Source organism: Fukomys damarensis, unplaced genomic scaffold, assembly GCF_012274545.1.
Source record: "Fukomys damarensis isolate Sample0158 unplaced genomic scaffold, DMR_v1.0_HiC HiC_scaffold_32, whole genome shotgun sequence".
NCBI classification, from domain to species: domain Eukaryota; kingdom Metazoa; phylum Chordata; class Mammalia; order Rodentia; family Bathyergidae; genus Fukomys; species Fukomys damarensis.
Window position 1 is genome coordinate 15,178,750 of NW_022900944.1, and position 13,169 is coordinate 15,191,918.

Consider the following 13,169-nt stretch of genomic DNA (forward strand, 5'->3'; position numbering starts at 1 on the left):
GACATTCAGCACATTCCATTAAAAAAAAAAAACAAAGAAAAGAATAATATCAAGACAACAGCAAAGTTCTGTTGCTGTTGTGGTACCTGGCACCATTTTTTCTATTAGCCTCTTAATCATCATCTGGAAAGAGAACATTCTAGAGTAATATCATTAAATGTAGCTCTGATAAAGCACGGTCCCTACTATGTATCATAAAGCAGGTACTAGATATTTTACATTCATAGAGGTATGATACAGTACTGTCCTACATCAATAATACTAGATTCAGTTTTGGTTTGAAATTTACTTTGTCTGCAAATAAGATTGCTACCCCTGTTTTTTTCTGGGCTCCTGTCACATGGAGAATTGTTTTCTATCTTTTCACTTTCAGTCTATGGGCTTCTTTTTGCACTAGGTGTGTTTCTTGTATACAACACATTATTGGATTTTGCTTCTTATTCCATTTTGCCAGTCTATTTCTCTTGATTGGTGAGTTGAGGCCATTAACTTTGCTGGTTATAACTGATATGTACTGACTTATTATTGCTATGTTATTGGCCTTTTGTTGACTCTTTTTACTTTTTCACCTTCTCCTTTTAATTTCTTGCCTTGCCTATTTGATTTTCTCTGTTGGGCCTCATGGTGTTGTTGCCTTCATTGTCTTTTTCTAGGATCTTGTTTAGAATTGCTTGTAGTGCTGGTTTGGTATTCATGTAGTTTCTCAGGTGTTCTTTGTCATGGAAGTGTCTTATTTCCCCTCCATTCTGAAAGAGAATTTTGCTGGATACATCAGTCTAGGTTGGAGGTTGTTCTCTTTTAGTACTTGAAATATCTCATTCCAGGCTCTCCTTGCCCCAAGGGTTTGTGTTGAAAAGTCTGCTGTGATTCTGATGGGCTTTCCTTTGTATGTGATTTGTTTCTTTTCTCTTACTGCTTGTAGTATTTTGTTCTTCTGTTGGGTTTCTGGGATCTTGATTATTATATGTCTAGGTGTAGATTTTTTTTTTATTGTAGCTAGTTGGGGTCCTATATACCTCAGTTATCTGAACGTCAAATTCTTCCCCTCTGGGAAGTTTTCTGTCATTAATTCTGCAAACAGCTTTTTTAAGTCATTTGTATTTTCTCCTGCTACTTCATGGATTCCTATCAATCTTATGTTATTCTTCTTTGCATCATCTAGGAGTTGTTGGATCAATTTCTCGTGATCTCTTACTGTTTTTAAGAGACCTCTCTTTTCATGATCACTGGCTGCAATCTTATCTTCTATATTTGAGAGCCTATCTTCCCATTCTTTTATTCTGTTGTGTACACTTTCAATAGAGTGTTTAATCTCCTGGATATGTGTTTGAATCTGTTTTATGGATTCCATTTCTTTCCTATGTTGGGCGTTTATTTTTTCCATTTCTTTCTTATGCTGGGCCTTCATGGCTTCTATCATGGTCCTGAGCTCATCTATTTTTTTGTCAGTTTCTGCTCTAGAGTCTCGAATCACGACTTCCATTTTGCTCACTATCTCTATGGTTATCTGGGAATTATTTCTGTTTTGAATTTTTCTAGAGCCTGATTGATCTGTTTTGTTACTTCCTGTGCTTTGTGTTCAGGGCATCCTGGTGGTTCACTATTGGCCTTTTCATCCTCATTTGCCCTACTGTTTGCCATTGGTGAACTGGAAGTCTGTCCTTGTGTCTTGCTTAAGTGTTTTCTCATTTTAATTTTTGTTGTCGGACTGTCCTTGGTTTAATCTCTGGATTATCACCCAAATCTTCCTGATATAGTTGCGCCCTAGCTTCTGTGTCTCTAACGACCCACAGACATTCTCATCTTCACAACATCAGAGAAAACAGCTCATCAAATCAACGGCAATGCTTTATCCCAACTGATACAATCAGCAACACATTAAGATCAAGCACAACTTGGACACTGACTACCTGTGGTAGTCACTAGTCTATCACCCTTAAATCATTTGAATTAAATTGAAATCAAGGAGCAGTCCAGAACATGTCTGCAGTGAACAAACTTTTCAATATAGTATATTTACCATTTAATGGCTCAGACAGAGTGAGGATGCAAGACCCCTGATCTCAGTTAGCTGATTGCTGAACCCCATGACGCTGACTGACCTCGGGCTGCAAGGCCCAGATTGAGTTCCCCATCCTTCTGAATGGTTGAATTCCCAATGTTCTATTACAGGTTTCCCATGCCCTTTCTTTAAAGATGTTCAAAGTTGGGAACTCAGAAAAATACCCTTGATGACCACCTCTGTCTTTGCAGAGTGGGTCCAAAGACTTGCACAGTCAGGAGGTCTGAGAGTGCGGGGAGGGGGGGTTATGGGGGTTCGAGAGGGAGCGCCTCGCGGCTACCTTCCCGGTGTTTGAGCGATGGCTGCTGGGTCGGGAGCAGGCTACTCACAGAACTTTTGATAGACAAAATTAGATCTATTATGGTACTTAAGTTTTTATAACCCATTTTTCCCACCTAATATATGGTGAACTTTTGCTCGTGTCCTTAAAGTGATCTAAAAGAATCACCAAGCACTGGAGAAACTAAGGCCCAGACAGATTCGGTTTGTAGTTAAGTCCTGCTTAAGAAGATGGCTCAGAGGTATCAGGAAAGCATAGCTAGCCAGGGAAGTGTGAATAGTTCTTCCCCTTCCACCCAAGCACAGCAGGGAGGATGGGCACAGGGGATGCCTTTGGCTGACCTCACACATGCATGTGGAGAGCAGGGGTAGCAACCTATGAGCCTCAGCTGTGTGTCACGCCTGGTCTGGAGGTTTGGGTCTCTTCTCACTTTGCACACAGCAAAATGAGCGAGGTGGGTACTATGGCTCTATATGAGCAGCCTGTTCTCACTTGCATGAAAAGTAGTTTACACAAGTCTTATCCAAATGCAAACTCTTCCTGAAAAATAAAAAGGGACTGCCTCAGTGGCCAAGGGTAAGGCAGTGACTCTACCGGTATATGTGATTTGCTAGGTGGAAGAAGGGGATGTGTCCGAAATGAAGATTCCAGGGCTCTTCCCTGAGAAGCTGGGCTGGCACTTTTGTGTGGACCCTCTGAGCCTGCATCTCTGCCTCTCCTGTAACTCTGAGGCCTCTCTCTAGTCCACAGATCACTCTAGAAATGCTCATGAGAATGTGGTCGATTTTCATATTGAGTCCCTGTAGGGAAGTCAGCACAGCCGAGTTATGCTCACATCAAGAAATACACACCCAGTGAGGGGTGTGAGGTCCAGATCCTATTATGTACCTACTTTCTTCCCATAAAGCTGAGAATTTGTAATGCATGCCTTCGCAGAGGCCAGACTTCACAACAGACCTTCCTGCATTCACCCAGTAGATGGCGATAACTCATTCTAAATATCATTAAACAGAAAGGGCAGAAACAATTTAGTCCAAAGCAGAAAAGGCCAACGCTAACAAGCTGCCTTGAAATGACACGGAGGAAGCCTAAACCCAATCAGATGTAATTTGTAATCTGCTATATAGATCTAATTGCCATAGTTACTTTCAAAAATCACTTGCGGTTCCCCAAACCTGGAGTCCAGCTGCTCCGCTTGGGAGCTAAAATCTAGGGCATTGCAGTGATGCATAATGATCACAAGATGGCACTGCTGCACTCAGAAGTACAAACTGCTCAAGAAAGCCTACATCTTAACCACATAGATTGGAGTATGGGGCGGGGGCGTCTAGAAAGGGAAGAGGGGTGGAAAGAGGCACATTGGTTACACTTGTTATTTGTTTCTCAGAGGGGTTTGCAAGTGCTAGGCACTGCGACAAGCACCTTACGTACATGATTTCAGTCAAGTTCATAAAAGCCTAACGGGGAAGTTCTATGACGTCTCCACTTCTGAGAGGAAGCATTGCATGGGAACCAGAGACTGGGACCTCTTGCACTTTCTCAAAAGAGATAGGACAGTGCTCCAATTCTGGCTGTGTTGACAACAGTGAATAGGGTGGTAGCTTCTATTCACAAAGGGCTGCAAGTTCCTTCCTTCATTCAGCAAATATCTGACCACTCACTTCGCGCCAGGCACTGGACAAGGTGTTAAGGAAAGAGAATCAATCAGTGTAGAGACCACGGTAACCAGTAGGTCAGGGAATGAGTGCTGGGCAGGGGGGAAGGAAGAATAGAAGAGCGCAGAAGTGCCTACAGGTGCATTGGAAATGGTGTCCGTGATAGATTGGGGCTGTTCCCATGGCTCGTAAGAGCCAATCGCTAAATTTTGGGGAATGTCAGAAGCCATTTCATAAACACATCCATTATTAAATTATATGAACCTAAAGTTCAATAAGTTATACCCCAATAAAAGTAGTACTCGAAACACCATTTCCCAATTATTTCACATTTTACCATTCTCTCTGCCAGAGGGGAAAGCAAACATTTTCCGTAAAGAACCAGATAGAAAGTATTTTCGGTGGCACAGGTCCTTGTCACAATGACTCCACTCTGCCCCAGAAGCGCAAAAGCAGCCACAGGCAGTGTGCAGGTGAATGAGTGTAGCTGGATTCCACTGATGTAGAGGTGGCGGCGGTGGGCTGGGCTCTGCCCATGGGCTGCAGTTTACAGACAGCTCATCTGTGCTCAGGCACTTCCGTCTATTGTATCCTACAGTGGAAATGCTAACTTCTTGTGTGTGAATCCTGATGCGCTGTCATCCCAAAGATGTCACTCTGGTAGTTGCAATCCGCTGTGCTGTGCTGTCAGCAGAGGCTGCAAACCAGGGCCACCTCTCTGCCCACTGGGCTGGTTAACACACATGGCTGCAGGCCCCTGCCACTGTGCTGAAAGGCCAGCCAGAGGGGCTCCTCTAACAGAGACTGAAGCTGCACTCTGTCTGTCTGTCCTGCAACAACTCATCCCACTGTCACGGGCAGCCTGCAGGACACAGTTTGGAAACATGGCCTGAAGTATGCAGAGATGGCCCAGAGCGATGAAACAGTTTTATAAAAATACATGCATTCCCTTATCATCAGTCCAGTCTATAGCACATCCCTGTACAACACACCCCTCTGTAACCAATGAGAACGCACAGCCAAACAGCCAGTTCACGGTCCCAGACCTGGTTGTATTCAGTCCACAACCTGGCAAGACCTGCCTGCCACCCACTGCACCCACAAGGCTGGACCCCAGGGATCACTCACTCAGAGCCTCAGAAGGTCGGGGAATGCGGCTGCTGGGGAGGACCCCAGGCAGCATTGCTGGCAAAGTCACCTCATTGCCAGCTCTTCAAACCCAGTGCAACCTTTAGCTACATACTTTGGAAAAGGTAATATTTAACTCGGATCTGGGTGTTATTGGTAGGGCCATTCCTGAGATCTGAAATTCAAAAGCTTCCGTTAACTCTTAGAAAAATGGGACAGTCTAAAGACTTGCCAATTTTCATTGTGCTTTTCTGATGAAGGCTGCTCTGCTGAGTGAATTACCAAATTTCCACAACATCCAGTTCAGTCTTAGGTCACCTGATTGCTCTTAACTGGACCCCAGAAATGACTTCCCTCCAGTAAAATCCAGCATTGCAAAAGAGACTACCAACACAGGCACCCACCCAGGCTTGACTGCCCCCAGGGCCCCATTCCCAAGGCTTCTTCCACCTGCTTGCCTAGTCAGCCTGGCAGGATTTAAAAATAAGACTAACACATAAAGTTTATGACATCTGAAATCTACACACACTCTGAACCATTTTCTAAATAAAAATGACACATCTTTATGATGCCCCATAAGGGGCAGCTTTACTAAAACCCTCTTCACAAATGGGAAATTCCTTCACTGCATGCAGGACCTTTCTCCTGCCTCTAGCACACTGTGATGCCCAGGCAGCTCACGATAATTTGCCTGCGTCCAACTTGGCGCCTGTCCATGTCCACAATCCTGTCTTGCACTGAGCAGAAAGTTCACTGGGAATAACAAGTAGGTTCCATCTCCCTCAGGGAACTCCTTCCCTCTGGCAAAGGGTCCCCAGTCGGGCTGCACTCCGGACAAGCACAAACAGCTTTGATGAACACCCGCTGATGTGCTCACTTCCGCAGCACATTTACTGAGATAAATGCCAACTGCTAGCCCAAACTTCAGAGATTCCTGTCAGGCTGATGTGGCACAGTATGGGCGTGTTCCAAGTCCCCCCATGTGGATTCCGCCTGCAGCCAGAGAACCACACTCTGGATGGTGCACCCACATCTGTGAGGTTGTAAGGAGAGACCAGGCAGGACCGGGGGTTCCTCTGACCAGATGGCTCTCCCTGGCAAGGACTAATTTTCACTGACTGACCACGTGTGGGTGGGCACAAGCACAGACTCTCACTGCCACATTAATATGCCAGGAGGCAGAAAGTATGGGAATCTATGAGAAAGCAGCCCAACTGTCGACCCTGACAAGGGCAATCAGTGATATTCACAGCCTTCTTTTATCAGTAGTATGTCTGTACAGCTCTAAGTGTTGGATTTTTTAACTGAAACCTTGGTGTTTTGTTGATGCTTGTTTTGCAGTTCAGTACATCGACTTATGAACATTTGAGTTGCGAATTTTCACAGGTGTACTGTACAGTATAAAACTATCAGGTATGAACAAATCCAACTTAGGAACGCTCTCCCAGAATGGAACTTGTTTGTAAGTTGGGGACTTACTATACTGGAGAGGAGGACAAACCCAGCACCTTCACACTGAACGCAACCTCAGCTGCGCCTCCACCACCTCCACCACCCAGCATTTAGACAGGATCTCCTCAAGTTGCCCACGCTGGGCTCAAACTTGGGATCTGTAATTACAGGCATGCATCACCATTTCCAGCTACAGAAACCTTCTTGAATGCACTGTGAATATCAGTATTATAACTCAGACCCTTCCAGCTTTCCTATTTTGGCATGATAATTGACTTAACCTCCAAATAATTCCCGGAGATTTGTTCTAATACCCAGAAGAAAACTGGAGTTCATTTCAGTCCCTCAATGCCATGTGATCATCACTCTGGGGATGACAGAGAAGTAAAGCACTCACTGGCAGCTGTGCGGCCAGAACACACCCTCTGTGGAGATCCGCACAGTGCCATGTCTGGGGGTGAAGTGTGGTTACAACGCCTGCCGGGAGGGGATCAGAGATGGGGATGGGACTTCCGTTAGAAGCAGAGCTGTGAAACTCAGGCTACACAGGAAACCACATGGACCCGGATGGATGCCCTGGCACATTTCCGAGAGAGGAGCAGGGTGTGATGTGTGCTTACGCGACTGTACCAACAGTGGAGGCTTCATGAGGACAGATGTGCCAGGTATGGCACTTCCCGAAGGGATCACCTATGCTGGCCCCACAGCAAGTGCGACCGCAATGGAGACCCAGTTCCAGCTTTCCCACAGCGCAAGACCCTTCCCCAAAGAAACCAAGGAAAAGGAACCATAAAAATTTCATTTTAATGATACAGAAATAGTATATAGTACATTTCTTTCCACAGCAGCACTTCATTCATCTCTAAAAAGTTTAACAAAATTAAGGCTAAATCAGAGCAATCTGATAGTAAAGGGGTATTTTATGTGGTGTTGTTCTTAAAGAATGTTTTCATAAGTATAAGCTGTTCTTCAGGCAAAAAAATTTAAAAGTGCTCAACAGGATACCAGAAATGGAAATGCAGTACAAAATGTGCTCCTTTGCCTACCAAGAACCACAGTGCCCCTGGAAAGCATCAACAGGATTTGTTTTCATAAGTGTTTATGGTATGATGCTAAGACTTCGCAGAGTTAAAATTTCATAGCACAAGGCCATTTAACAATACAAAACCAAAGACAGCTGAGTCTCCAGTATAATCCTTTAGAATAAATAAAAAGTGACAATGAACAGGATTTAAAAGCACTGGAGAATTATATCTGAAGCCATGGTGCTTAGAAAGAGAATCCCTCCATCATGGGCCCGCCTCCTGAACTCTGTTAGGGAAAGAAATGGAAGATTTTAAAATACAAAGAAAAAAATGTGGCCACTGCCAAGAAAGAAGCAGCCCTGAAGTCCCCTGGCTCTGAGCACTGCCCTTCACGCTTACTCCCTTCCGCTTTGTCACTCTTCCCAGCCACTCCACCAGTTAACTCCATCACTGCTTCCGGACTCAAAAGAAAGCCTTCAGCTGCTCCAGGATTTATTCTAAGAGGAAGAGCTTTGCCCATCCTACTAAGACATCTGAAAGGAGAAGAGACAGGAGCAAGGCCAGCTCTCCGCAGGCAGCCTCCCTCTCTGAAGTCCTGATCTGGGACAAGGGGACAGTCCCAGAAGCACAGAAACCCTGCCTCCTGTGGCTGCAGCTTGGCTAAGGGCCCCCCTATTTCCTGCACTACCTCCTCTTGCCAGTTTAGCCTCTCCTTCCCTGGGCCCCAACCTGCTGTGGGGAAGTCAAGGACTCTGCCCATCCATGGAGAATTGAGGTGGCCCGACGGAAGTGGATTTGCTTTTATTACAGACCTAGTGGCTCATCGACTTTACCAAGGACATCTTACTTTATGATAAGATGACCTGTTACTCCAGAGAAATATCTTACCACAAAATTTTAAATTTTTCATCATAATGTAGCGGATAGTAAGAAATTGTATAATTTTTTTCCCTACACGAAAATTATGTTTTTCTGTTTCTTTGGCTTCCAGAGCCTCACCTTCCCCTAAAGAAATAAGATGGAAGGAAAATGTCTGTATCAAATATCCTCTTAAGACTCATTTGTGTTCCAAAAATGGCTAAAACTTTCAGGAAATGTGTGTTGAGGCACACATACTGAAATTCATGTCTTATATAAGTTCACATATAAACACAGATAACAATAGGATGAACACTCAACTACTCACATTTATGTAGAATAGTCAATACAACAGCAATACATGGTCACAAAAGGAGAAGGGACATTTGAGGTGTTCTAGCTCAGTGGCTTCCACCCTGGCTGGTCATCAGGTTCGGCAGGTAACAGTCTGCCCAGCACATTTCTAGCCCCTTGTGAGGGTCAGGTCCAGCAGCCATGGCCCGGGATCTTAGAATTTCTACTTTTTCTTCCCCTATAAAATCCAACAGTCCAATCCCCCTCATTACAAACAGGAAGACACGAAAGCCCAAGCAGTCGAGTCATCTAACATCACACAGCAGGAACAGAGAACTGGTCCAGGGTCCTTGTCCCCAGGCCTTTCCCTTCCTGCGACACCAAACTGCCACCTGAAGCTGCCCCAGAACTGTCACCTCTCACTTATGCTAACAGACCCAGTGGATGCTCTGGTTGAAGTTAGGTACTGAGCTGTTTGGAGCAGTGACCAGGTCTGATATGTCTGTGACATGATCCTAGGTACCTAATCTATGTCCAATAAATTCCTGCTGGCAGCCGCTCAGTGAAGATTTGATTCCACATTCTCCATGCACATCTCAGTCTATAATCATCCAAGCAGATGCAAAATTACCTGGCTGCACAGTGAGATCCAGCCTAGAAGGGGAGCAACTCCAGAATCTATGAAGATGCCACATTCGGACAAACAGAAATTTGGGCAGACAGCCTAAGTTCCGTAAGACTAATTCTGGTCGCCTCCCTTTGTTCTCAAGTGACTATGTGTGGGAGAATAAATGAATCAGGGGACAGCAAGAACCTGACCATTTACTAAGCACTTGGCAAATATAAGTTACAAAAATTCTAAAATATTCTAAACAGAAAAACCTTAGTAACTGCAACAATTATACTCATTTTTAAATAATTTCTCTTGGTTTCCAATGTTTTCCCAGTCTCAGAAGACATTCTTTTGTGGCTGGAGTCAGACTCCTTCATAAAGCTATTAGTGAGGGACAGGACACATCTAGCATCTATAACACAGTCAGTCTGTCTGTCTCTCTCCCTCCTGTCTCCCCTGCCAACCTGTTCTTCCACATATAAACACACATGTATTTATTTGGAGGTGGAGGAACACCACTTGCTATAGTTTCTATCTGTAGCTATGAATCATGAGCCATGATATAAAGATGATTCTACTTACTATATTTTATCTTGAATGTAGAGATGATGAAGAAAAATGAGAAAACATTTTAAAAGCCAACAGAATACCAGAGAAAACCTAAAACTGAAAGCTAACTAACTCAGCAGGCACACTGGACATCTGTGTCATGCAGCCCAGGCTTGACCATGCCCCCTGGACACCCCAGGCCCTGTCAGAAGAAGGAACGAAGAGGGACTTCCCAGGAGGATGCGAGGGACAGATGAGAGAAGAGGCTTCTCTGGCCATCCTGGTGGTTCTCAGGAGCAGGACAAAGACATGGGCCTCCCTTCCCATGTGCCCCCCTCCTCAGTAATGATCCCCACCTGGAGAAAATGTTAGAAACCGTTTTTGGACAAGGCCTCTCCCACCTTCAAGGGCTCTGCCCTGTGGAATTTGGAATCAAGCCGGCTTCCAAGCAAGTCTTGCAGCCGTCTACCATGTAAGCCAACCAGAGATCTTCTCCACCTTGTATTTTGTCTTCCTTTTTACAGAAAAAGAACTGTCTTCTCTCTCTCTTCACTGTGAGGTCCAGTCTCATCTACGCACAGATGCAGATCACTCCTGCAGCTAACCTGCTGGGATCACACTGGTCCTCATTCACCCGTTCTTCATTCAGCACCTTGTAGCTATGCAGAGCTAGCACAGAACTGAGACACTGCATCCCATGGCCCCCCGTCCCAAGGGGAAGGCCAGGAGTCCTCAGCCCACACCCTTCATCTAGTTATCACCTCACAGCCCCACGTAAGCAGTACAAAACATACCTACTTCTTCACTTCAAAAATGAAGAGGTTATACAATGGAAAAGTTTTTTACCTTATTATGATTTATAAAGCTAATAAATACCAGCAAAATGGAATGATAAAACCAAAGGGAATCTTTAAAAAAATAACTGCAGGGTTGCTAAAGACTCTTTCTAGGTTGTTTTGTTTTTTTTTGACATTCAGTATTGTAGTCATATGCTATATACATATGACATCTTTTCTGCCTTTCTGCAAAGTTAGAAAGTTGTTCCAAAAACACAACAATATCACAGAACAATACTCAAGGGATATATGTTCCACAGCACTGACATTGAAAATCTATGATTCTAGTCTACAACATCCACTGTGGTCTACACACACTATGGATATACCTAAGAAAACATCCATTTTCTATTTACTTAATCAGAGGGAGGATGAAGCCACTGCTAACACTTCAATAAAATATGATTCAGAATCATCACTATCTCAAGCAAAACCAAACTGAATTTAGTGAGTGTACTGGCTGACTGATCAAATTTAAAGCAACTGCCTTATTCAAAGTAACAGAAGTTTATTTAAAATAAGCCTCTTATTTATTTAAATAAAGGTTTAAATATCTATCTTTTCAGGGAAATATTAATGAGTAATTCTAGATGCCAAATTTTTCTTACAGACTGTATAAGAGTTTATTATTTACTTATTACTCCAATCTTTTCTAAAATTTACTGTGCTGTGTTGCATAAAAATAGTGCCTAAAAAATCCCGTTAGGTGACACTTACAGTGACTACAGAGCTTCAATTGCTGAATACCCTAGTCCTCCAGGAAAAGTACATCAAAAATGGACATTTTATGACAGAATCACTCATTTATCTCAAAACCAGAACAAGTAGAAAACAACACCATTAGGGGAATTTCAGTATTTTTCTGACCACTATTGCAGAAACACAAAAACTCAGCAGATTGCAGACATGCAGGAATCAGCAGTAAGGAGGAAGGGATTAACAAGGCAAACGCAGCACACCTGTAACAGCTGGATTGAAAGTAGACTCTTAATGAAACCAAATTATTTCTTCCTCAAGGCAACGGTTAGCTACAAAGGAAAAATTATTTCATATCCTTGGTCCAGAAAGAAGAAACATTTATTTACATTCTCAATGGACTAAAAGAGGTTTTAAACTGTCACAATTAAAATTTTATGCTTCCAAAAATATTATATAATCAATGCAGTTAACTTAAAGCTTCAGGTATTAACTTCATTTAGACTTCTTATAAAACCAACACAAACATACTTTCTAGAGTGCAAAATGCTTCTTATTAAATACTTCAGTAACACAAAAGCAATTGGTTTTGAAGCACAGGAATCCTTTTCTGAATCGCCACCACACAAAGACACCCATTGCCGGCAATGGGAGTGGAACAGAACTGCCAGCTCCAGGCAGCTGACACTAACATTTTGCGTGCAGTCTCTTCACCTCCCGGGATGACCCGCTACTTGTACAAGCTCATGGTCGGACTCTGGTACATGCACATATATGCATCGCAAAGAAGTCTGCGAGCACAGCCTTGGATTCTCCTAGAGTCCAAGGAATGCAGGTCCTCGGGAGACATCTTCAGGTACTCTCCCACTTCCGGGCAGGGGGTCACCTGGGGAATGTTGAAGCCATTCTGACCACCTGTGAGAAGAAGGAGAGCTCTGTTTGGAGCAGTGAAGTTCTAAACCCTCTCGCTGCCAGCCCTGCACCCCCAAACTGCTGTACAATCCTCTGATTTGGTAAAGGCTGACTTTCAAATCCGAATGATCTTATTTTACTTCTGATTTCTAGACGTTAAAGCCTCCTTTAACATATGATGGTTTTCTTATCTCTTGGCTTCTGAAAAGATTCTGGGACCAAGGGTGAACAAAACTGGTAAAGGACACATATCCTGAGAAAAGCCTCAAACCTGCTTTCCAGGTTTCCCTCTGTTTGACTTGGGAACAATGGAAAATGCAGCATCCGATCCTCGCATGTCCAGTGGATCCTTCCCAAAGCCACACATCCCAGCACACTTCCTCACAAGGCTGTCCAATCTGGAGCAGATCCAGCAATATTAGTGTCCTCAGGTTTCAAACACATGTGCACACCTTTAGCATGGTTTGTTTTTCGTGTCATCAGACTGGGCATCAAGATGCTGATGCTCTGCTCTGATTCCAAGAAAAGCCTGAGGCTTAGCCCTCGAAGTGGTTTTCCAAAATGTCTCACCTATGCTTGTAAGTCACAATGGCAACTGGATGGGGGCATTTACAGACCTCTCAAGCATCTGAAAGCTGAGAAAAGGCTGAGAACCTCCTGGTCTGGAGTGCTTGGCCTCTGGTCAATAAAAAGGCTATGACTAGCAGGGTGAGGTTGTGCACACCTGTAATCCCAGCACTCAGGAGGCTGAGGCAGGAGGATCACTGTGAGTTTGACACCAGCACATAGTGAGACCCTGTTTCAAAAAA

The 13,169-nt window shown here is 44.0% G+C and overlaps 1 protein-coding gene across 3 annotated transcripts in view; it reads right to left on the reverse strand.

Annotated features, from left to right (window-relative positions):
- Positions 1-7,403: 7,403 nt before the first annotated feature.
- Cyld (CYLD lysine 63 deubiquitinase) overlaps positions 7,404-13,169 on the reverse strand; it is a 60,803-nt gene continuing 55,037 nt past the window's right edge. For all 3 annotated transcript variants that reach the window (XM_033757755.1, XM_010629257.3, XM_010629248.2), the window contains one exon: positions 7,404-12,363. In XM_033757755.1, coding sequence (XP_033613646.1) covers positions 12,179-12,363 — 185 coding nt within the window. In that variant the 3' untranslated portion in view covers positions 7,404-12,178. The remainder of the gene's footprint in view (positions 12,364-13,169) is intronic.